We start from the raw sequence: 24,160 nt of genomic DNA, 5'->3' as shown, positions 1-24,160 counted from the left end.
GGCAGGACCACGACTGGCTGTGGGCCTTGGCGAGTGCCTCCGTCTCCCCATCCGAGACTGAGGCGGCCGCTGAGTCACTGCTCCTCTGAGCGCCCTGTGGGGTGTGAGCAGCTCGTGCTGCTGGGTAGGAAGTTATGCCTGGCCTCGCCGGTGGCTCAGTGGTTGAGCGTCGACCTATGAACCAGGAGGTCACAGTTCGATTCCCAGTCAGAGCACGTACCTGGGTTGCGGGCTCCATCCCCAGTAGGGAGCGTGCAGGAGGCTGCAGATAAATGGTTCTCTCATCATGAATGTTTCTCTCTCTCCTTTTCTCTCTGAAATCAATAAAAATATGTTTTTAAAAAGTTATGCCTGGAGGGGCTTGGGGTTCGCTTGCTGGTCTTCCGTGCTCCACTAGGAGTGGGAAGCTCAGGTGGGGGCGGCCAGGAGGGGCCGAGAGGGGGAACGAGGCCCCGGACCCAGCTGCATGGTGTCCCGCCCACAGGTAGCACTTCGGATCCGCCCGCTCAATGACACAGAACAGGAGGAGGGAGCCACCGTCATCGCCCACAAAGTGGGTGACCAGGTGAGGCCGAGGGGCACAGGGTGTGTCCAGGGGGCGTGAGGCTCACCCTCCTGGGCGTGGCACTTCCCCTGGGACAATTGCTCATTCACCCTCATTCGGTGATTCATGCCCATCTGTACGCTGGTTATTCGTCCATGGGCTGTTCATTCACTTACCCCTTCACGCACTCACTCCCCATTCACGCACTCACTCCCCATTCACGCACTCGCTCCCCATTCACGCACTCACTCCCCATTCACGCACTCGCTCCCCATTCACGCACTCACTCCCCATTCACGCACTCACTCCCCATTCACGCACTCATTCGCTCTTTGAAGAAATGACTAGCCCGGCTGGTGGCTCAGTGGTTGAGTGTTGACCTATGAACCAGGAGGTCATGGTTTGATTACCGGCCAGGGCACATGCCCAGGTTGTGGGCTCCATTCCCAGTGTGGGGTGTGCAGGGAGCAGCTGATCCTTGATTCTCTCTCATCTTGGTGTTTCTATCTCTCCCTCTCCCTTCCTCTCAAAAGAAAAAAAACAACAACAAATGTCCGTGTCAGGCTCACCAGGGACGCCGAGGCGGAGCCGTGGGGGCAACAAGGGCCCACCGCCAGCTCCCCTCGTGTGGGGGTCAAACTGGGAACAGATGAGTGTGTGATGTCGGAACTCAGTGCCGTGGGGGTCGGCGGGGGGGTCACGAAAGGCCCGGGGAGCCTGGGGCTCAGTGGTGTGTGGGAGAGGACGGGGCAGGCCCCCCACCCTCCGCTGGAGCCAGCGTCTCATTGGCTGAGCACTGTCCCAGGCCCGGGACCGGGATGGGGACCTGCACCTGTTGTGTGGCTAAGGGTTCCTGCTCCTCGGACTCGGGCTGGAGGCCGGCTCTCGTGGCTCTGGAGCGCTGGTGGTCACTTGCAGAATAAACGCCACAGGTGAGGGAAATCTGTCAAGTGAACCGGATTTGCCGTTTGTCATTAGAAAGGCGGCTTCATTTTTTATTTATTTTAAATATGTTTTTATTGATTTCAGAGAAGAAGGAAGGGAGAGGGAGAGAGAGATAGAAACATCAATGATGATAGAGAATCATGGATCAGCTGCCTCCTGCACACCCCACACTGGGGATCAAGCCCCCAACCCTGGCATGTGCTCTGATTGGGAATCTAACTGTGACCTCCTGGTTCAAAGGTCGACCCTCAGCCACTGAGCCACTGAGTCAGGCTGAGAATTCACGATGTTAAAGTGGAGAGTTCAGTGGCATTTAGCACATTCACAACGTGTGCACCCACCGCCTCCATCTAGTTCCAAAGCATTTTCGCCCCAAAGGAGACCTGTATTGCTCAGCAGTGCCCCCGCCCCTGTCCCAGCCCAGTGACCGGGCCCTGGACGACTCACCCAGTGGAATCACACAGGGTGGCGGGGGGAACCGTTTGCGGCTGGTTTCCCGCACTGTTTCTGGGGTTCGTCCATGTTGTAGCATTTTCTTTTACCTTTTATTTCATTTTTAAATCTGACCTGAGAGCAGACATCCATTTGTTGTTCATGCATGCTTGCATGCCCTGACCAGGGATGGACCCTGCAGCCTTGCGCATTGGGATGACGCTCTAAGTCACCGAGCACCCGGCCGGGCTTCGCTTCTTGTTGTGAAGTGACGTCAGGCTACTCAAAGGCCTTCGAGGCCCCGAGGAGGGTCCAGGTCCTCTGAGCCCCGGGCCCCAGGCGGTAACGTTCTCCGTTTCCGCGTCCCTCGCGCTCCCTGATCGCAGACTCCCTTTACGGGACATTTCAGAGTGAGCCGGCCGAATGCCTCCACCCAGTGCTCCGTGCGGAGTTCTTCCCGCCAGGCCCACCCCCCCCCAGGCTGGGCTGGAGCCCTCAGGGACCTGGCCAGAGCCCCTCCAGCGCTGGCCCGGCCCAGCCCGCAGGCGCAGGGGGAGCAGCCTGGGACCTCCCGCCTTAGACCGGCGACTTCAACCGGTGCCTCAGGGATTTCTGAAACAGGCAACACCTGACCGTTCAGCCAGGGCCCTGCCCTCTTTTCCTGAGACTCAAGTAAAACGCGACACCAGCCAGCACACCATAGCCGTCGGTGTGAATGCCCTGTCCTGAACCATGGATGTACAGGTCACATGATACCGTCGCAGCTTACTGGTTACGTTGCATAATAAGGTTGTATTTGATCGGTTAACTCCTGTTCCAGACATCCTTATAGACGAGTATAGGCACCTGTTTTTTGTTGTTTTCTTCGTTTTCTTTAAGACTCGCCCAAGGATATTTTTCCATTGACTTACAGAGAGTGGAAGAGGGAAAGATAGAGCGAAATATTGATGTAAGAGAAACACATCGATTGGTTGCCTCCTGCATTCGCTCTGACAAGGGCCCGGGCCAGGGAGGAGCCGGCAGCTCAACCAAGGTAGGTGCCCTTGACTAGAATTGAACCCAGGACCCTTCAGTCCTCACGCCGGTGCTCTATCCACTGAGCCAAACCAGCTAGGGGTAGGCACCTGGTTTTTTAAAAAGTCACTTTGGAGCAAAAAGGGTAGGTAATTATTATTTGTAAATTGGTCAAAATTATAGCTATTTTTTATTAGATCAGCAAAAAATTAATATATTTTTTGGTGTGCGCAGAATTTGAGTAGTTTATGTGCTATGAAATGATAAATGAAATCGCGGCCTTGGACCCACCACTGGAAGGAGAGAGTTGGCTTATGTCCTGGAAGAAGTGCTGGCCCGAAGCCAGGCCCCGGGGCTGCTCAGCCTGCTCCCCTGTCCCCCCTCCCCCCCTGAACTCGGGGCACCCTTCCCTCCGGGACCTGTTTCCAAAGCCAGGCACCAAGGGCCGTGGGCAGGGTGCGGGAGGCCACGTGGCCGTGTGTCCCTAACACTGTGGCTCCTCCCCAGCGCCCTCCAGCTCGGAGTAAACAGAGCTGACTGGTCTCTAATTGCCCTGCCCCACAACCCCTTGGGAAAGGTGCCTCTGAACCTCCATGGTCCCCAGACGTCCTCACCCTCCTTCATCATTACGCGTTCATGTGAGATGGGACGGGCCTGGAGGGGCGGCCGGGCCTCAGAGAAACCAAGAGCTGCAGAGCTCAGGCGGGTCCTGCTCCCGGCACCTGAGCACCCCACACCTCCGTTCTCCCTTTCACTTGGATAGCACAGCCCCCAGGTAAGAAGAGAGAGACCCATGGGGAGTGAACGTGCTGGGGTCACGCAGGGAACGCAGGAGCCAGACGCTGGCTCAACCCCTTACAGTCCACGAAGCCCTCCCGTCCTGCGGAGCCTGCCCACCTGGTTCCCTGAGCGCCACCCCCCCAACGCCCACTGACCCTCCGCCCCTGCTCTAGATGGTGGTGCTCATGGACCCGGGCGAGGACCCCGAGGACACGCTGCGCACACACCGGTCCCGGGAGAAGACCTTCATCTTTGACACTGTCTTCGACCAGCACGCGTCGCAGGTACCTCTGCCCACCGCCCCTCAGTCCCTCTGGGCCAGGCTGTCCTGACTGTCCTCACCAAGCCCTGCCATCCCCTGGGGAGGACTGGGTGGCCAGATGGTCTCACCCATCACTCATCATAGGGGTTTCCCTGATGATCAAGGAGGTTAGCAGGGTTTACACATCTCATCCATCCATTAACCCACCCATCCATCCACCATCCATCCATCCATCCATCCATTCATCCACCCATCCATCCATTCATCCACCCATGCATCCACCATCCATCCATCCATCCACCCATCCATCCACCACCCATCCATCCATCAATCCATTCATCCACCCATCCATCCACCACCCACCCACCCATCCATCCATCCATCCATTCATCCATCCACCCATCCATCCATCAATCCATTCATCCACCCATCCATCCACCACCCACCCACCCATCCATCCATCCATCCATCCATCCATTCATCCATCCACCCATCCATCCATCAATCCATTCATCCACCCATCCATCTACCACCCACCCATCCATCCATCCATCCATCCACCCACCCATCCACACATCCATCCATCCACCCACCCATCCACACATCCATCCATCATCCACCACCATCCATCCACTCACAAATCCATCCATCATTCCATCCCCCCACCCATCTTCCATTCCCCCATCCATCAATCTATCCATCCATCATGTATTCATCCATCCATTCATTCACCTATCCATCCACCATCCATCTAGCACAGTGGTGTCGGCTGCCGTGTGTCTAGAGCACACTCCCTGCACAGGGCTCCTGTCCCAGGAGGGGGCGGCACAGTGAGCAGTAGGAACAAACCCACTGGTACTGGTGCTGTGGAGGCCTTCTCGGGGGCACTTCTGGCTGAGACCGGAAGGAGGATTCCACCCTGAGAGCAGAGGGGGCGGGTCCAGGCAGAGGCTTCCGAGGACCCAGTCCACAGACGAGGAGCCTGAGGCCCGTGAGGCCTCCCAGTGAGGCCAGGCCAGTGGTCCTCACCAGCACCTTCCCGTCCGTCACCTCCATGCCCAGCACCTCCCCTAGCCCTTTCCCGTGAGAGGGGCCTTGTCACCCCACATCAGAGGGGGCCTCGGGCTCAGAGCAGCATGACAGAGTGACGGACACTCACTCCCGAGCCCTGCAGAGCGGATCTGAACCCCGGCCTCCTGAAGTGGGAAAGTCCGCCCAGCAGGCGATGAAGCTGGGATACTGGGCCCAGCCCTGCACCCAGGGGACCTTCCATCTGCACCACCTTCACCTGCCAGGACCCCAGCACCACCCCCAACCGCCCTTCTCCACTGCAGCTGCCAGTTCCCATCAGTCCTGCTCCTGCGGCCCCACCTGGGCGGCTTTAGTCATAATGGGAGGGACTTCAGGCACCCCAAAGGCCCGACTGCGCCCACGTCTCCAGGCCCACCCTTGGGCTGTCAGTGGATTGGTGCTGCGGGAGTCCGTGGGCGCTGTCCCCTGCAGCACCCACCTGTGGCCTCCCGTGTGGCCTGGGCCTCCTACAGCATGGCAGCCCTGAGCTCCAAGGGGGTGAGTGGGGAGCTGCCAGGTGTCAAAAAGGCTCGGCCATCCCAGGCATGGCATCCCTCTGGCCCAGACTTGGGGAGAAGGGATTAGACAGACATCGGGGGCGGAGGGCAGGGAGTTTGCAGCCATCTCAGTCCACCTCTTTCCTTCCTGCCACCGGCCCCACTGGGTCCCTGGAGGAGTCCTTTCTTAAATGCCCCTAGGGACAGGGAGCTCACTACCCCACACTCGCATGGCTGTACTGCTCCTGACCGTAATCCGGCCGGTGGGGACTTCCACTCCTGGTCCCAGTTTTGTCCCATGGAGAGGGGTCACAGAGATCACACAGCAACAACGAGGGGTCACATGCTCCCCCAGGCGCCGGGCCCGGGGCTGTCCCAGCCTTTGATTCCCTCTGACTTCTCCCAGTTTTCTCAGAAGCCTGGGAAGGACTCACAGGCGTGTAGTATGACGCGGGCCAGGCCGCGCGGGAGTGTCCCTCCGCTCTCCGTAACCCCCTCCGCAGCCTCCCTGGGGTCCGCCTTGTCTCACACTGGGAGGCGGGCGGCGAGGTGAGGCCTCGGGTGGCGCAGTGACGGCGCATCCCGGGGTGGAGCCCAACCGTGCCCCCCCCCCCCCCCCCGCTGTGCCTGGGCGCCCTCCCCTGGGCCCTGCCATGTCCACGCGGCATGGACTCTGCCGGCTGTCTCCACAGCCAGGGCTGCTCCGCTGCTGCCCACGGACATGTGTGTCCTTCTGGCCGTCCGCAGGGGGGCGTGTATCGCGCCACCACCCAGCGCCTGGTGGACGGCGTCGTCTCCGGATACAACGCAACGGTGTTTGCCTACGGCCCCTCAGGTACCGGTGGGCGTGTGGAGAGCGGGGGCTGGGAGAGCGGACTCCCTAACAGCCGAAGCACCTGCCGTGGGCGGGCGCCGCGCTGGCGTCTGCGCCCCGGCTCCTGGCACGGCAGCCTCAGGCAGGTGGAGGTCCCTCTCACAGACAGGAACGTGGAGTCTCAGAGGGACAGCGGCTCCCCCAGCACGCAGCTGGTGGCCCTGCCCCTCCTGTGCAGATGGGGAAACTGAGGCCTGAGCAGGGCCTGGCCACAGCCACGGCTTGTTCATCCCTCGTCCGTTCAATGAGCACCTCCTATGTGCCAGGCGCCGGCGAAGGGAAAGAGCCTGGTCCTTGCCGACCAGAGGACGGGGAGGGCAGGGAGGGGCCCCCTGAAGAGACTCCTTAAAAAGCGTGATGCGGCGATTCCGTTACCAAATGGCACGGCCACCTTGGAGAGAATCTGGAGAGACAGAGACCCCCTGTCCCGCTCACAGCACCTGCACCTCCCTTTCCATCCGCCCGTTTCCTCTGCAGGCAGCCTGGCCTGCTGAGGCTGTTGTAGTTTAAAAAACATTTTTTTATTGTTCTCAGAGAGGAAGGGAGAGGGAGAGATAGAAGCACCAATGATGAGAGAGAATCATGGATCGGCTGCCTCCTGCACGCCCCCCACTGGGGACTGAGCCTGCAACCTGGGCAAGTGCCCTGACCGGGAATCAAACCGTGACCTCCTGGTTCAAAGGTCAACGCTCAAAAACTGAGCCACGCGGGCCAGGTGGGACTGACAGTTTTATCCTTGTTACCAGAATAGAGAGCCAGGTGTCAGCAGCGGGAGGGTTTGCACGATCGAGGCGGCGGGCGGCATAGTCTCGGGGCAAGCGCCCCCGCGGGGTCTGCGCCCACTCAGGGCCGTGCGTGTGGTGCCCGCAGGGGCCGGGAAGACCTACACGATGCTGGGCATGGAGGCGGAGCCCGGCATCTACCTGCAGACCCTCAGCGACCTCTTCCGGGCCATCGAGCAGACCCGGGGCAGCATGGACTCCAGCGTGTCCATGTCTTACCTGGAGGTGAGCCTGCCACCTGCCTCAGGTGCCCGACCTGCCAGATGGGCACGTTACCCGGATGCCCTTTGCCAAGCTCCGCCCGCAGAGCAGCGACGGTGAGCCCTGCCCTCTGCTGCTGCTCTGTCTCACCAGATCTACAACGAGGTGATCCGGGACCTGCTGAGCCCGTCCTCGGGGCCCCTGGACCTGAGGGAGGACGCCAGGGGCAGCATCCAGGTCGCGGGCATCACGGAGGTCTCCACCTCGAATGCCCAGGAGGTGAGGGTCGGGCGCCGCGCTCGGAGAGGCCAGGAGGCCCTTCTCCTCGGGTTCACAGCAGAGCCGGGCACACAGCCCCCGCGTTGCTCCTCAGCTCGGGGTGGGCAGCATCTGCCCCTCCCCGCCCTCCTGGCCTGCGCTCCAGGCAGACTCCCCCACAGACCCCGACTCAGACCCCCCTCTGCAGGCCCCACCCCCACTCAGACCCCCCTCTGCAGGCCCCTCCCCCGCTCAGACCCCCCTCTGCAGGCCCCACCCCTGCTCAGACCCCCCTCTGCAGGCCCCACCCCCACTCAGACCCCCCTCTGCAGGCCCCACCCCCGCTCAGATCCCCCTCTGCAGGCCCCACCCCCGCTCAGACCCCCCTCTGCAGGCCCCACCCCTGCTCAGACCCCCCTCTGCAGGCCCCACCCCCACTCAGACCCCCCTCTGCAGGCCCCTCCCCCGCTCAGACCCCCCTCTGCAGGCCCCACCCCCGCTCAGACCCCCCTCTGCAGGCCCCACCCCCACTCAGACCCCCCTCTGCAGGCCCCACCCCCACTCAGACCCCCCTCTGCAGGCCCCACCCCCGCTCAGATCCCCCTCTGCAGGCCCCACCCCCACTCAGACCCCCCTCTGCAGGCCCCACCCCCACTCAGACCCCCCTCTGCAGGCCCCACCCCCGCTCAGATCCCCCTCTGCAGGCCCCACCCCCACTCAGACCCCCCTCTGCAGGCCCCACCCCCGCTCAGACCCCCCTCTGCAGGCCCCACCCCCGCTCAGATCCCCCTCTGCAGGCCCCACCCCCGCTCAGATCCCACCTCTGCTCAGATCCCCCTCTGCAGTACCCTGGCTCAGCCCCGACCTCTGCAGGTCCCCCCCCTCACACCCCCCTCTGCAGCACCCCCCTTAGTGGTTGCAGTCACGCAGGCGGCCTCAGTGACCCCGAGTGCCCTCCCCACCTTGAGGTCGCTCCTTAGCGAGGGCGAGTGTGATCAGCCCTGCAGCCCTGTCCCTGCTCTCTGCCCCCAGGCTCCCCAGTGCCCCCCACACAGCCCTGCCCTGGGGTGGGATCCCACCACCCAGAAACCTTCAAGGACTCCCACTGCCCCATCCGCAGGGTCTGCTCAGCCCGCCCGTGGCCGAGCTCCAGCCCTGTGGGCTTGGGCGGGGGAGAGGTCGGCTTCTTGCCTATTCGGTCGCAAGCACTGTGCCCGGCTTCCTTCACCCCTGCTCTGCAGGCCTAGCACGCGTGCACACAGTAGGTGCTCAGCAGAGCCTCCTGGGCGTGATTTCCACAGCTGCTTGCTCGCAGGAGGGTTTTGCCCACCTGCCGCCCCCTCAGGGCCCGAGATCTGCATTGAGAAGGGTTCTGGCTGCCCCGGCTCCGAGGGGGAGAGATGGGTAATCCACTGGTGAGGGCTGCCACAGGCAGAGGCCGGCGAGGGGCCACGCGTGCCCCAGCACCCTGCCGCTTCTCCGTGAGTCAGTCACTTCACCTGCACCCAGAAATCGCTTCCCCTTGACGAGGGGCTGCATCAGCACCCCAGCACGAGCTGCCCCAGGGGCTCGGGCACCCCTTCCCGTGCCCGGTGGATCTGGAGGGAGCATGTGGCCCCTCGGGCCCTAACCGGCCGCCCCCCACGCGGGCTCTGTCCTCAGATCATGCAGCTCCTCACCAGGGGCAACCGGCAGCGCACGCAGGAGCCCACGGCCGCCAACAGGACGTCCTCGCGCTCCCACGCGGTGCTGCAGGTCACCGTGCGCCAGCAGGGCCGCGGCCACCACCTGGCGGAGGGCGTGCGCGTCGGGAGGCTGTTCCTGGTGGACCTGGCGGGCTCGGAGCGGGCATCCCAGGTGCCTCCTCTGACCTGCCCCACCCCATCTTCCCACCATCCCTCAGCTGTCACCTGCCCCGTTGTCTGTGAGCAGGACCTGTCCTCCTTCCAGCTCCCAGGCCTGGGGGTGCCCCCTGAGCCCTGGCTGAGTGAATGCAGGGCTTCTGAGTGGCAGCTCCCCACCCCCACACAGTCGGAGGCCGGACCCGCCCGCAGGGAGCCCAGAGCCTCAGGGGTCGGGGAGACAGACTGAGCAGACCATTGCAGCTTGGGGAGGCCTGTGCTTTGAGGTTTGGGGTCCACACGGAGCTTAGGGGAGCTCAGAGGAGGGGGTGGTAGTGGTGGGGCCTCAGGGCTGGCCTGACGGGGCCCTGAGGACTTGGGGGAGTGTAAGGAAGAGCCTGCCAGGGGGAGGGACCGGCCGAGCACGAGGGGTCAGTGCTGGGTCCCGGCCGTGGCCCATATCCGTCCTCCGCCCTGTGCCCCGGGTCTTTTGATCATGGAGGCCCTTCCCTCCCTCCCTCCCTCCCTCCCTCACCCACGATGCCCGGCCCTGCCCTGGCCGTGCCCTGGCACCGGGGCTCCTGAATCGGGCAGGCCTGGCCCAGAGTCAGGCTATTTTTTAAAATATATTTTTATTGATTTCAGAGAGGAAGGGAGAAGGAGAGAGAGAGAAACATCAATGATGAGAGAGAATCATTGATTGGCTGCCTCCTGCACACCCCCTACTGGGGATCAAGCCTGCAACCCCAGGCATGTGCCCTGACTGACCAGGAATTGAACCTTGACCTTCTGGTTCATAGGTCAACACTCAACCACTGAGCTGACCAGGAATTGAACCTTGACCTTCTGGTTCATAGGTCAACCCTCAACCATGAGTCATGCGGGTCGGGCCAGAGTCGGGTATTGTAACCTACCCCTAGGATTACCATGGTGCATGTTATGGGAATGTGAGGTAGGAGAGGCCAGCAGATCAGACAGCAGCCATTGGGAAGATAGTGAGTGACGGTTCTCGAGAGGAGGGGCAGGCCACGCCTCGACACGGGCCCCTCGGGGAAGCACAGGGCCCTCGGGGGTGGGGGGCACGGGTGAGAGCCCTCGCGTGGTTTCCAGGGGAGGAGCAGGCGGGCAGGGCGAGCAGGCGGGGCTGCGGCTGGAATAATTCCAGATGTGTGAGGACAGAGGGCTGTCCCGGGTCCTGGTACCCAGGCCTGGACGACACGGGCAGGGGGACCGTGGCCCGTGTGATGTTGGGAGGCTGAGGGGGCGCCGGCTGTGGGGCCGGCCCAGTGAGCGCACATTCGCATCTTCACTGTATGAGATGGCGCTGCAGACACGCCTGCCCACGCTTACCTCATTGGTGATGTTAAAGGGCACCTGCCAGCGCCCGCACACGGCTCCGCTCCCTCTCAGCGGCTGCCCAGTGTGCCCGTGGGCTTCTGTTCTCATCGCGGCCCCGGGTTTGGGTATAGTCCGTGCCTGCAGGGCCCGAGCATCCGGGGGACAAGTATGGCCCTGGACCTCAGTCCCCTCCCGGGCCTGGTGTGGGGAGCGGGTGGGGGCACAGACCATCTCCCCACCAGCCTGGCCTCTCCCTGAGCAGACCCAGAACCGCGGCAAAAGGATGCAGGAGGGCGCGCACATCAACCGCTCGCTGCTGGCGCTGGGCAACTGCATCAATGCGCTCAGTGAGCGGGGCGGCGGCCGCACGCACTACGTGAACTTCAGGGACAGCAAGCTCACACGCCTGCTCAAGGTACAAGCTGCAGGCCGGGTGTGTGCATATGTGTGCACATATGTGTATGTGTATGTCCACATGCTTGTGTGTGTGTGCACATATATATGAGCATATGGGTGTATGTGTGCCCATATGCACATGTGCACGCACGCTCACATGTTTGTAGCACATGTGTGTGCACATGCGTGTATGGGTGTGCATGTATGTTCTGCTGCCACAGCTGACTGCATCTTCCAGGACTTACCAGCCAGGAGAGAGGCCCTGAGTGAGGTCTAAGGACCTTTCTAGCAACCCCCAAAGGCAGGAAAACATGGGAGAAACCATGTCTAGTCACGACCTGACTGCCCTGCCCTCTCAGGATGGTGCAGCCCATGCTTGCATGCCTCTAGGGGCAGGGAGCTCACTGCCTCCATCACGGCAGTCTGCCTGAGAAGGTTCCCCACGCTGAGCCGATGCTGTCGCCTCTGCTCTGCAGCAGACGGGCTCCCGTAAACAATGGCGAAGCCAGTGTCCCTGCAAACCCGCCTCCGGCCGAACCTGCTCGCCTCCGAGCGGAAGGCGGAGCGGTGGGCTTGGCACAGGCCCCACCTCACCCTGAGCGTCACCCCCGAGCCTGGCCCCTGGGCCCCGCATCAGCTGCCCCCTCAGGGTTTGGAGCAGGAGCCTCGGGGCGGGGCCCCCGGGCCTGGCGGGGTGGGGGACAGACAGCACACTGGGCAGGGGGGCCTGTTCCCGCCACCCCAGCTCGTGCCCCCGCTGAGCAGGACGCGCTGGGAGGGAACAGCCGGACGGTGATGATCGCCCACATCAGCCCCGCCAGCACGTCCTTCGAGGAGTCGAGGAGCACCCTGCTGTACGCGGACAGAGCCAAGAACATCAAGACCCGGGTGAGCGCCTGCCCGCCGTGCACGCACGCCCCTCGCGCTCCCACCCTCAGAGCCATGGTGCACGCACGCCCCTCGTGCTCTCACCCCCAGAGCCTGGTGATCTGGGCCTCAGCTGTGCGCACCTCCGGCTCCGTGCCTGCCTTGCAGGCCTCCTGCTCTCTCTGCTGGGCCTCCTCTTCTCGGACCAGGACGTCGGCGTGGACTCGGCTCCCTGACCCCGAAGCCAGAATGTCCTTGCCTCAAGCCCCTTCATTTCCTTTGCAAAGAGCAATGTCCCCGAGGCCCCATGTTCGATGTGTCAGAATGTCCTCCGTTTTAAGGTGGAGTAGTACTGATTTGAATTTCATTTTAATTTTTTCTTTTTTTTAAAATATATTTTATTGATTTTTTTACAGAGAGGAAGAGAGAGGGATAGAGAGTTAGAAACATCGATGAGAGAGAAACATCAATCAGCTGCCTCTTGCACACCCCCTACTGGGGATGTGCCCGCAACCAAGGTACATGCCCTTGACCGGAATCGAACCTGGGACCCTTGAGTCCGCAGGCCAACGCTCTATCCACTGAGCCAAACCGGTTTCGGCACATTTTAATTTTTTCAACAAATATTTTTATGGATTTCAGAGAGGAAGGAATAGGGAGCGATAGAAACATCAATGATGAGAGAGAGTCACGGATCGGCTGCCTCCTGCACACCCCCTACTGGGGAGCGAGCCCCCAACCTGGGCCTGTGCCCTGACCAGGAACCCATCCATGACCTCCTGGTTCCTAGGTCGACACTCAACCCCTGTGCCACGCCGGCCGGGCTGATTTGAATTTTAGTAGCAAGACTGCGTGTCTCTGCCGTAAGTTCCTGGCTATGGAAGTTCCCTCTGGGCGGCTGCTGGCCTGACCTTGGTGTGTCTTGCCCACCAGGTCAAACGCAACCTGCTGACCGTGTCCTACCACCTCGACCAGGACATGGATGTCATCTCCGACCTGCGCAGGCAGATCGCCCACCTCAAGTCCAAAATCGAGAGGCAGGAGCAGAGGGGAAGCGAGCCCGGGCTCCGGGACGCACAAGGTAGAGCCTGGCGCAGGCCTGGTGCCACCCTGGGGGGGGGGGGGGAGGGGGGAGGGGAGGGGAGAGGAGGGAGGGGTTTGTGAGCTCAGGGACAGACAGTGCCTGTGGCGGGAGAGGAGGCTGGGAGGCCGTGACGGGCTGGGCTTGAGGAAACGGCGGCTGTTTTCCACGGGGGCTGCACCGGTTTACACCCACCGGCGTGCGCAGGCGCCGTTCTCCTCGGCCCGCCAGGGCTTGTGCTTTCCTGCCTTGGCGACAGCCACTCCGCCAGGGGGAGCTGGTGTCTCCCGGGCTTTGGGTTGCACCTCCCTGATGGTCAGTGATGCCCAGCACCTTGTCATGGGCCTGCTGGCCACTTGCATGTCTTCTTCTTCAGAAGCATGTTTTTATTGACGTCAGAGAGGGAGGGAGGGAGAGAGAGAAGCGTCAGTGAGGAGAGAGAGTCATGGATCGGCTGCCTTCTGCACCCCCCACTGGGCATTGAGCCTGCAATCCGGGCATGAGCCCTGGTGGGAAGTGAACTGTGACCCCCTGGTTCATAGGTCAGCGCTCCACCCCTGAGCTGCCCGGCCTCGCTGCACGTCTTCTTTGGGAGACGGTCTCTTCAGGGCCTCTGCCCGTTTTCCTGTTAGATTGTTTGTTTTTACTGTTAAGTTGTATGAGTTCCTTATATATATTGGATATTAACCCCTTAGCACATATGTGGTCTGCAAATATTTTCTCCTATCCATCCCCATCTACCTATCCATCTATCCATCCACCCACCCACCCACCCACCCATCCATCCATCCACCCACCCACCCATCCATCTATCCACCCACCCACCCATCCATCCACCCACCCACCCACCCACCCATCCATCTATCCATCCACCCATCCATCTATCCATCCACCCACCCATCCATCCATCCACCCACCCACCCATCCGTCCACCCACCCACCCACCCATCCATCTATCCATCCACCCACCCATCCATCTATCCATCCACCCACCCACCCATCTATCCATCCATCCATCCATCCACCCATCCATCTATCCATCCATCCATCCACCCACCCACCCATCCATCCACCCACCCATCCATCTATCCATCCACCCACCCATCCATCTATCCATCCATCCATCCATCCATCCATCCATCCATCCATCCATCCACCCACCCATCCATCCATCCATCCATCCATCCATCCATCCATCCACCCACCCATCCATCCATCCATCCATCCACCCACCCACCCATCTATCCATCCACCCACCCACCCATCCACCCACCCACCCATCCACCCACCCACCCATCCATCCACCCACCCACCCACCCACCCACCCATCCATCCATCCACCCATCCATCTATCCATCCACCCACCCATCCATCTATCCATCTACCCATCCATCTATCCATCCACCCATCCATCTATCCATCCACCCACCCATCCATCCACCCAACCATCCATCCATCCACCCATCCACCCACCTACCCATCCATCTATCCATCCACCCACCCACCCACCCATCTATCCATCCATCCATCCACCCATCATTCGTCAATTTATCACCCACCCACCCTCACACCCACCCTCACAGTGCGTGAGCTCCTCCCGGCCAGCCTGTTTGGTGGGCCGGCCTGGAGCTCAGCCCTGGCTCAGGTGGCACCGCTCTCGGTGCAGCTGGCTCTCTTGCTGCCCCAGTCGCGATGCCCGCCCAGGACCCGGAGGACAACCGCCTGCAGATGAGCGAGACCCGGGCGCAGCTCGCAGGCGCCTTGCAGACGCCGCCGGAGATGCGGCACAGCCTGCTGGCGCTGGAGGATGCCAACGTCGCGCTGCACGACGACGTGTCCCGGCACCTGCTGGCCATTGCAGAGTGAGTGTGCCCGCCATGGGTGCTGCCCAGGGCCCAGCGCCACCCCCCCCCCCCAAGGGCAGGAGGGCCAAGAAGAACCAGGGGGGTCGCTGGTGGGAGCTCCTTTTTGCGACGGTCCAGCCTCCCTCTCCTGCCCGTGTGTCCCCACGGGGCCTTTAGCCGAGGGCTCCTTCTCTTCCCTCCCGCCCTCCCGCCTGGAGCGAGGCTGGAGCAGGTGGGGACGGCGTCCAGGTCCCGCTGGCCCTTCACAGGCTGGAGCCCAGAGCCAGCCCTCAGGCTGGGGTCAACCCGCGTGACGGAGAGCGATGCTGAGGCTCGGGGTGGGGCCGGCCTTGTGCTTTGTCATCCAGACAGGCGTGGGAGGTGGGGCATTGTTAGCAACGACACGGGGACACCAGGCATCGCCACACTGGCCTGGACAGGCGGGCCACCGGGCCCCCCGCTGCGATCCCCGCCCTCCCTCTCCCCCTCTCTCTGCTTAACCACGCAAGCGCCTGCTTTCGAGGCACTCCCGCCCCTTTGCAGCCGCAGCTCCCTGTCCTTCCTCACGGGCGGCCCTGCCCACGTTCTGCCCTGAGCTCACAGGGCCCCGGGGCAGTTGCACAGCTGAGGGACTGGGAGAGGAGAAGGGGGAGGGGCGGGAGGCCGGGTGGGAGGGGCGGGCTGGCTACAGGGTCCTGTGCTTAATTGCTCGGTGATCACACTGCAAACATTCACCGCTTCTTTTTTTTAATTCGGTTTTTATTAAATTTTAGAGAGAGAGGAAGGGAGAGGGAGAGGGATAGAAACATCAATGAGAGCGAATCATTGATCGGCTCCTGCACACGCCCTGCTGGGGACTGAGCCTGAAACCCGGGCATGTGCCCTGACCGGGCATCGCACTGTGACCTCCTGGTTCATAGGCCGAGCCACACCGGCCGGGCCATTCCCCTCTCCACTTTTCCAGTTTTGTCAGACAGCAGACCCAGTTCTGCCCATTTCCGTGCCCACGCCTGTGACTAGACCAGTGGCGCCACAGGGACGCTGACCCCGCCCCTGTCCTGGCTGCAGCTGGGAGCGGGAGAAGACCCCCCACCAGGCCCAGGACGAGAGGGACGAGCAGCAGGCGGTGGCCGACGCAGCCGAGGACGAGGGCGCGTCCGCAGCGCCTCACGAGGGGGCCCTGGCCGGAGAGGAGGTCTCCCTGCTGCTGGCCGCGCGGCGGAAAACCGCGGCCCTCCAGGTGGGGAGGGGCCGCAGCCCAGGCGACACCTGGTGCGATCGCTGGCATTGATGGCTGCCTGTGCACCGGCCCCTCACACCCTCTGCGGGCGGGAAAGCCAGGCTCAGCGGTCAGAGAGGGGGGTCCCGGTCCTGGGGCAGGAGCAGAGCTCGGCTGGCGGGTCTGGCTGCAAATCCACGTCCCTGCGTGTTAGTGACGGCCACACCGGGGCTGCAGGGCCAGCGTGCAGGGCGGGAGGCCGGGCAGAGGAGCAGCGGCCAGGCAGGGGGCAGCTGGCCGCGTGGAGTCCACCGAGAGCCCTGCTGCCGGTCTGAGGACGACACCGGCTGCTCTGGGGCGGCAGGGCCTCGGCTGCTCCGGGAGGGCCTTCCGCCGGCCGCTCGCCCAGCTCCCCAGGCAGCCGCGGGCACCGGAGAGAGGACAGGGCCGCGGCCGGGAGCCGCTCTCGGCTGCTCTCTGGAGAGGGAGCCTTCTCCCAGGCTGTTTCCTGGGAAGAGCGAGTTATTATTTATTTATAAATGTATTGTTGATGTCAGAGAGGAAGGGAGAGGGAGAGGGAGAAACATCAATGATGAGAGAATCATGGGTTGGCTGCCTCCTGCACGCCCCCCACTGGGGATCGAGCCCGCAACTCGGGCCTGTGCCCTGACCAGGAATCGAACCTCTTGGTTCATGGGTCGACCTTCAACCGCTGAGCCACACCGGCTGCTGCCTATTTTCTTGAGTTCGATTTGCACACCAGGTCCATTGGGGGCGCGCGGGCAGGGTCTGTGGGGGGAGTGGCAGGGTCCGTGGGGGGAGCGGGCAGGGTCCGTGGGGGCCGCGGGCAGGGTCCGTGGGGGGAGCGGGCAGGGTCCGTGGGGGGAGCGGGCAGGGTCCGAGGGGGGAGCGGGCAGGGTCCGTGGGGGGAGCGGGCAGGGTCCGTGGGGGGAGTGGCAGGGTCCGTGGGGGGAGTGGCAGGGTCCGTGGGGGGGCGCCGGCAGGGTCCGTGGGGGGAGCGGGTGGCACAGACCTTGGTCCCCGCAGGCGGAGCTGGAGCGGCGCCTGGCCAGCCCCCAGAGGAAGGCGGCGCAGGAGCTGGAGGCGGAGAACACGGCGCGGCAGGCCGGCCACCTGCGCGGGGCGCACCTGCTGGCACAGAGGGACCTGCTCATCGGGCGCCTCCGCCAGCACCGGCTGCTGTGTGAGCGGATCATCCGGGACCAGCGGCAGCTCATTCAGGGTGAGGCCGGGCCCTGCTCCCCCGGCCCCCCCTCCCCCGCCCCCGGGAGTCGCTGCGCGCGCAAGGCCAGTGCGCGAGGTCAGTGCCTGCTGCCGAGATACACGCGATGTGCTGCGCCACCTGCTGGGACCATTTCGGTGTTGTGCCGCCCCCCAGTCCCCCCACTCCTCCGCAGGCCAGGCCCCCCAGCCCCCCACTCCTCCGCAGGCCAGGCCCCCCAGCCCCCCCACTCCTCCACAGTCCAGGCCCCCCAGCCCCCCACTCCTCCACAGTCCAGGCCCCCCAGCCCCCTACTCCTTCACAGTCCAGGCCCCCCAGCCCCCCCACTCCTCCACAGTCCAGGCCCCCCAGCCCCCCACTCCTCCGCAGTCCAGGCCCCCCAGCCCCCTACTCCTTCACAGTCCAGGCCCCCCAGCCCCCCCCACTCCTCCACAGTCCAGGCCCCCCAGCCCCCCACTCCTCCACAGTCCAGGCCCCCCAGCCCCCCCACTCCTCCACAGTCCAGGCCTCCCAGCCCCCCACTCCTCCACAGTCCAGGCCCCCCAGCCCCCCACTCCTTCACAGTCCAGGCCCCCCAGCCCCCCCACTCCTCCACAGTCCAGGCCCCCCAGCCCCCCACTCCTCCACAGTCCAGGCCCCCCAGCCCCCTACTCCTTCACAGTCCAGGCCCCCCAGCCCCCCCACTCCTCCACAGTCCAGGCCCCCCAGCCCCCCACTCCTCCACAGTCCAGGCCCCCCAGCCCCCCACTCCTCCACAGTCCAGGCCCCCCAGCCCCCCCACTCCTCCGCAGTCCAGGCCCCCCAGCCCCCCACTCCTCCACAGTCTAGGCCCCCCAGCCCCCCACTCCTCCGCAGGCCAGCGCGGCCCCCGGTCAGCACCTTCCTTCCCGCCTCAGCTGACGGCGTGGGGCTGCGTCCGCCTCGGGACACCGAGTGTTCACGCTACCACAAGCCTCTGCCTGAGTTGTCCGACCACCTGTGTTGCTCTTTTGGGTGCACACCTACGACGGCTCGTCAGCTCCCTTTTCATTGTTGTTGTTGTGAATTCTCACCAGAGGATATTTTTTCCACTGATTTTATTTTCTTAAATACATTTTTATTGATTTCAGAGAGGAAGGGAGAGGGAGAGAGAGAGAGAAACATCAATGATGAGAGCTATTGCTCAGCTGCCTCCTGCACGCCCCCCACTGGGGATCGAGCCTGCAACCCGGGCAGGTGCCCTGACGGGGAATCGAACCGTGACCTCCTGGTTCACGCTCAGCCACGGAGCCACGCCGGCCGGGCTTTCCATTGATTTTAGAGAGAGTGGAAGGGAAGGAGGGGGAGAGAGAGAAGCACGGACGTGAGAGGCACACATCAATTGGTTGCCCCCCCCCCATCTCCACCGGGCGGGGAGCCTGCACCCAGGAGCGTGCCCTTGACCAGAATCACCCCGAGCCTGGTTGTCGGGCCGACGCTCTACCACGGACCACGCCAGCCAGGGCCCTCTGAGTTCTGAACCGCGTGGTCTTATTCTCGGAAGCACGAGTGTTACTTCGTGATGGGAAGGCGGCGCGTGAACCAGCAGCACACTTTCAAGCGGCGGGAACGGAGCCGAGGGCAGTCACAGACACGCGGCCTCTGGGAGGGTTTGCCCGCCGGCATCAAAGGGCGAGCCCATCTCTGGACCAGGCGGCCGTGCCCTGACCACTCTCCCTTCTCCTGCAGACGCTGGCCTCCCCGTGCCCGCGGCTCTGGACGAGCGCTACGGCCTGTACGCGCGGGCGCTGGGCGAGGGCTCGCTGGACCGCCTGCTGCTGCTGCACTCAGCCACGACCACGGCCAGCTCCCTGCCGGTGCGTCCGGGGCACTGGCGGGGTTGGCCCTGGTCGCCATATCCCTGCCCGCCCGCCTGGGCTTAGGCCTGTGCCAAGGCCATGGGACACTGGCCCTGGAGGCAGAAAGAGGAAACTTGGGGACCCCAGGAGTCGGGCTGCCGCTAGCCAGACACAGTTCCGGTTCCGGCCGGTGTGGGGTGGCGAGCCTGGGGGTGCTGGGGGCTCCGGGGTGTGATGTTCACAGGCAGGTCTGCCGCCTGGGCCGCGGCTAACGGTACCGGCCGCAGGAAGGAAGCCTGGGCCAGGGCGTCCTGTGGGGCCGCAGCAACCCCTTGGGTCTCAGGCTCTCCTCTGGGCTTGGGGGTTCCCAGGGGGTCCCCCAGCCCCTGCGTGAGGACACGTCTGCTGCCCATTCTGGGGACACCTTACGGAAGGAGGTCAGGGTGGAGATGGGACGCCCGAGGGAAGCGGGGGGCTCTGAGTTCCTTATTTAGACCCACACGGTCGTCACAAGCTCTGCCCACGCCCGCCACTAGGCCTGGTCCCCCAGCCGCAGACGCTCGGCTTTGGCTCTGGAGAAAGGAAGGGGAACCCCCTGACTTCAGCCAGCGTCGCCCCTGCGCCTGTTTCTTACATGTTTTCATTGACTTTTAGAAAGAGGGGAGGGAGAGGGAGAGAACCATGGATCGGCTGCCTCCTGCACGCCCCCCACTGGGGATCGAGCCCACACCCAGCCCTGTGCCCTGACCCGGAATTGAACCTCCTGGTTCACGGGACGACGCCCAGCCAACGCGCCCAGCCCTGTGCCCGTTTTTGCTCCAGGGTCAAGGCCCACCCACGGCCCGGCCCTCGCTCCAGGCAGAGAGCCCCCTTTCTGTCTGTCTGGGGCTCCGAGGAAGAGAGCTGCTGGGCGGGGCCTCAGGGACCTCAGGGCACCCTGGCTGGCTGCGCCCCGGCCCGGATGCCTCCCCAGCTCCTCTGTCTCCCGCAGGATGGCTCTCCACCCCCGGAGGAGGCCCGCGGAGACCAGGACGACGGGAAGGGCCCCCTGGGGGGCGCCCCTTTTGAGCTGCTGGAGACAGACAGGTGGGCGGGCTCCGCTTCCACCCCGCATCGCTGCCCTTGGTTCCAGGGGAGGCCGCGGAATTGGAGGCCTGGAGGCCGGGGCAGACTCCCCACCCCCTCCCCGGGGAGTTGGGGCGGGCGGCCTCCCGGACATCCCCGTGTCCCCCACAGGGAGCTCCCCGCCTCTGTCTCCAGGTTTTATCGGGGTTTCATCCCGCAGCACAATTATTACATCACTGGCCACATCCCACCTCCTGGGACGGGGCTGCCCCAAGTCCCGCCTCTAACCCGCTGGTCTGTGGGGTGAGCAGCCCCTCCCGGCACCAGCGGCTCCTCAGCGCAGCAGGACCTCTGCCCTCGGACCGTCCGGGATTCGGGAGAGGGCCGGGGCCGGGGGGCCAGGCACGTCTTCAGGGGCCGCGTCCCGGCGAGGTCTGCGCCTCGAAGGCCTCCACTGCGGGCCTCCCCTCTTCACAGCGGGGGTCACGCCGGCGCCTGGGCTGCGGGTCGCTCTCGCACTTGGCGTGTGTCCCCCTCGGAGGCAGCGTGTCCGCGGCCGCCTCTCCTCGGAGCCACGCGCCCGGGCTGACCTGGGGCCGCGGTGGGGGCTGAGGGCGCCCTGTGCTTCCTCCACAGCCACGGCTCCCGGGTGCCGAAAGCCGCCGCCCCGCCGCCCCGCCGCGCCCTGCTCACGCCGCCAGCGCACGAGGTGGGTGCGCAGGTCCCGGGGCCCGGCAGGGAAGCTTCCGGAAGGAGGACTCTCTTAACGCAGCCCCCAAGATGGCTGTCAGCCGCGGGCGACTGTGCGGAGGACGCCCCTGCCCCTGGGACCCTGCTCCCGGGACTCCGGCCGCGCGGGTGCTGAGGGGTCAGGTCCCGGGTCCCCGCTGTGGCTCTGGGAGCCGAGGCCCCGCAGCCCTCGGGGCCGTGACCTGAGGTCTCACAGGCGCCCAGGCCACGCCTGGCTTCCTCACCTGCTTCCCGGGCGCTGGTCTCCCCAAAGCAGGCTTCCCCCCAAATAAACTGCTGCCCCGGGCCAGGCCCCTGGTGTTCGGGCCGCCTGACCCCCTGTGTCCCCTCAGCGGCCCAGCGCTCTGCGGGCGAAGCCCCTGGTCTCCAGGCTGAGCCCCCCGGCCGGCCCGGACCTCGAGGAGGTGGCCGCGAGCACCAAGAGCATCGCCCTCGTCGCGGCCTCCCGGTGGCGCTGCCAGGCCCAGGACCGCGAGGGCGGCAGCGGCCGCTCCTCCCTCCACCTCCCCGAGGAGCCGGCCCCGGGCTCCAGGGACACGAGCCCGGCAGACAGGAGGCGGCCCCGCGCCAGCCCCGGCCGGGAGGGCTCCGTGGAGAGGAAGGCCCGGATCCGGCGGTCCCCCCGCCTCAGCCGGGGCGCACGGCCGGTGGGTGGACAGGGCCTCGCGTCCGGTCCCAGGGGTCCCGGCGGACAGCAGAGGGCAGGCGGCACCAGCAGGGTCAGGGTGGATGGGGCCCTGGACGCAAGGGGAGGAGAGCGCCAGGTCCCTGCGTCGCTGCCCCCTGCACACCCCCCATGGGGATCCAGCCCACAACCGGGCCTGTGCCCTGACTGGGAATCGAACCCTGACCTCCTGGTTCATAGGTCGACGCTCAGCCACGGGGCCCCGCCGGCCGGGCTCAGCCTGTGTATTTAAACATGAACCGTCACAGGGGGTTAGGTGGGAACCAGTCCATGGGGGGGGGGGCGGTGTTGAGAAGGGGAAACGTGGGGACAGACCGTCCTTCGTTAGGGTGTATGATCGGAGACCCAGGCACCTAGGGCAGGCTGGCACACAGTAGGCGTTTAAGCAGTGCATGGGTTCATCTCAGAATGACCCTGATGTTTGATTCCTCCTGACCTGCTCCCCACGCCCCACCCACCCTGCTGTGTGATTTCCCCCTCAGCCCCCCTCCCCGGAGCATTTGGCTGAGAGCCAGACGCCCCTTGCACCCCACCAGCCGTCAAAGTCCTCGGGCCTCTTCCCTGCTGTCCCCGCGGCCTCCAAGACGAAGCCCGGCCCCCACGCAGGTACAGGGCCAGCAGGAGAGCGCGGCCGTGTCTGTGTCCTTTACCCCGCTTCTGGCACCCAGCAGAGTGGCACCCAGAGGAGTGTAAGTGAGACGACAGGTCAAGGGAGATGCAAGCTCTTAGATTTCAGAAGAGCAAGGAGTGGTTTACAGGGAGTTGAGGAAGACACACACACACACACACACACACACACACACATACACTCACACACACATACACTCACACACACACTCACACACACACACATACACATACACTCACACACACATACACTCACACACACACACACACACACGCTCACACACACACACACTCACACACACACACACTCACACACACACACACACTCACACACACATACACTCACACACACTCACACACACACATACACTCACACACACATACACTCACACACACATACACTCACAATCACGCACACACATACACACATATACACTCACACACATACACGCACACATACGCATATACTCACACATACACATACACCCGCATACACTTACACACTCACATGTGCACACACATGCACACACACATGCAACAAACACGTGCACACACTCACATATTCACACACGCACGCACACACATGCACACACGCGAACACAAGCACGCACACGCACATACTCACACACTCACACACACACACCCTCACACACACACTCTCTCTCTCTCACACACACACACACACACTTGGGACACGGTCCAGCCGGCAGGCCTGCCCGGAGCCCTCTGGTTCACCACACGGAATTCAATTTAATTCACATGAGGCTGCACCCGAGGTCTCCTTCCTAGACAGGGTCCCCGCTGAGTCCCGTGGGCAGAAGGGAAGGGGGAGAGGTCAGAGGTTCCTTCTAGACTTCTTTCTCCTTCCTTCCTTCCTTCCTTCCTTCCTTCCTTCCTTCCTTCCTTCCTTCCTTCTTCTTTTTTAGTATATTTTTATTGATGTCAGAGAGGAAGGGACGGGGGAGAGAGACAGAAACATCAACGATGAGAGAGAATCACTGATTGGCTGCCTCCTGCACGCCCCACTGGGATCAAGCCTGCAACCCGGGCATGTGCCCTGACCGGGAATCAAACCTGTGACCTCCCGGTTCATAGATTGATGCTCAACCACGGAGTCACGCCAACCGGAAAAGACTTGTTTCGTAATAAACAGTTTAAAATCAATATCCCCCAAAGGGGTGAGTATTTTGGCAGCTCTCCGGCTGATACAGAGGGCGAGTACCTGTCAGCCACACGCAGTGAGAGCAAGTCCCTAGGACCCCCCAGGGCCCAGCCCGGGCTCCAGAGAAACCAGCGCCTTCCGGTCCCTGAGCGCCTGGAGTGGGCCCTGCGTTGTCAGGAAAGGCCCGGCGGAGGCCGGGGGTGGAGGCCGGGGGCGGAGGCCCGGCCTCTGGGTCACAGCGCATGTTGCCTCCCGCCCTCGGTGGCTGGCGGCTCTGCGTGGAGACGGGGCGCTGCACTTGGCAGGTGGACAGGGACCCCTTTCTCTGGCGCGCGTGGGTCTGGTTGAAAACCCGGGAGCCGAGGAGCGCACTGACGACGGTGGCTGAGGCTCCGGGGGGCGGGGGGCGGGGGGGCTGCCTGGAGTTGGCCTTGACCACAGACGGACATCTCCTCCCTCTCCAGGGTCTGCAGACAGTGGAGGCCGAGGCCGCAGCCCGCCGCCCCCCAGCAGCCCTCGCAGGCCCCGGGGCCGCAGTGCCAAGGGCCCGAGAAGACCCCTGTGA

The 24,160-nt window shown here is 63.7% G+C and overlaps 1 protein-coding gene across 1 annotated transcript in view; it reads left to right on the top strand.

The window, feature by feature from the left end:
- LOC307099108 (kinesin-like protein KIF19) overlaps positions 1 to 24,160 on the top strand; it is a gene marked incomplete at both ends in the record, with an annotated part of 27,051 nt that extends 2,891 nt beyond the window's left edge. The window contains 18 exons of the mRNA XM_079770297.1: positions 485 to 565; positions 3,889 to 3,999; positions 6,293 to 6,380; positions 7,290 to 7,426; positions 7,556 to 7,681; positions 9,323 to 9,517; positions 11,102 to 11,254; positions 12,001 to 12,123; positions 13,036 to 13,183; positions 14,871 to 15,045; positions 16,096 to 16,267; positions 17,294 to 17,489; positions 19,197 to 19,324; positions 20,298 to 20,392; positions 21,008 to 21,080; positions 21,454 to 21,768; positions 22,289 to 22,412; positions 24,060 to 24,160. Coding sequence (XP_079626423.1) covers positions 485 to 565; positions 3,889 to 3,999; positions 6,293 to 6,380; positions 7,290 to 7,426; positions 7,556 to 7,681; positions 9,323 to 9,517; positions 11,102 to 11,254; positions 12,001 to 12,123; positions 13,036 to 13,183; positions 14,871 to 15,045; positions 16,096 to 16,267; positions 17,294 to 17,489; positions 19,197 to 19,324; positions 20,298 to 20,392; positions 21,008 to 21,080; positions 21,454 to 21,768; positions 22,289 to 22,412; positions 24,060 to 24,160 — 2,541 coding nt within the window. The remainder of the gene's footprint in view (positions 1 to 484; positions 566 to 3,888; positions 4,000 to 6,292; positions 6,381 to 7,289; positions 7,427 to 7,555; positions 7,682 to 9,322; positions 9,518 to 11,101; positions 11,255 to 12,000; positions 12,124 to 13,035; positions 13,184 to 14,870; positions 15,046 to 16,095; positions 16,268 to 17,293; positions 17,490 to 19,196; positions 19,325 to 20,297; positions 20,393 to 21,007; positions 21,081 to 21,453; positions 21,769 to 22,288; positions 22,413 to 24,059) is intronic.

This window comes from Cnephaeus nilssonii (genome assembly GCF_951640355.1).
Source record: "Cnephaeus nilssonii genome assembly, chromosome: 5".
Lineage (NCBI taxonomy): Eukaryota > Metazoa > Chordata > Mammalia > Chiroptera > Vespertilionidae > Cnephaeus > Cnephaeus nilssonii.
The sequence above is the reverse complement of the archived record's forward strand: the minus strand, read 5'-3'. Positions and strand labels throughout refer to the sequence as shown.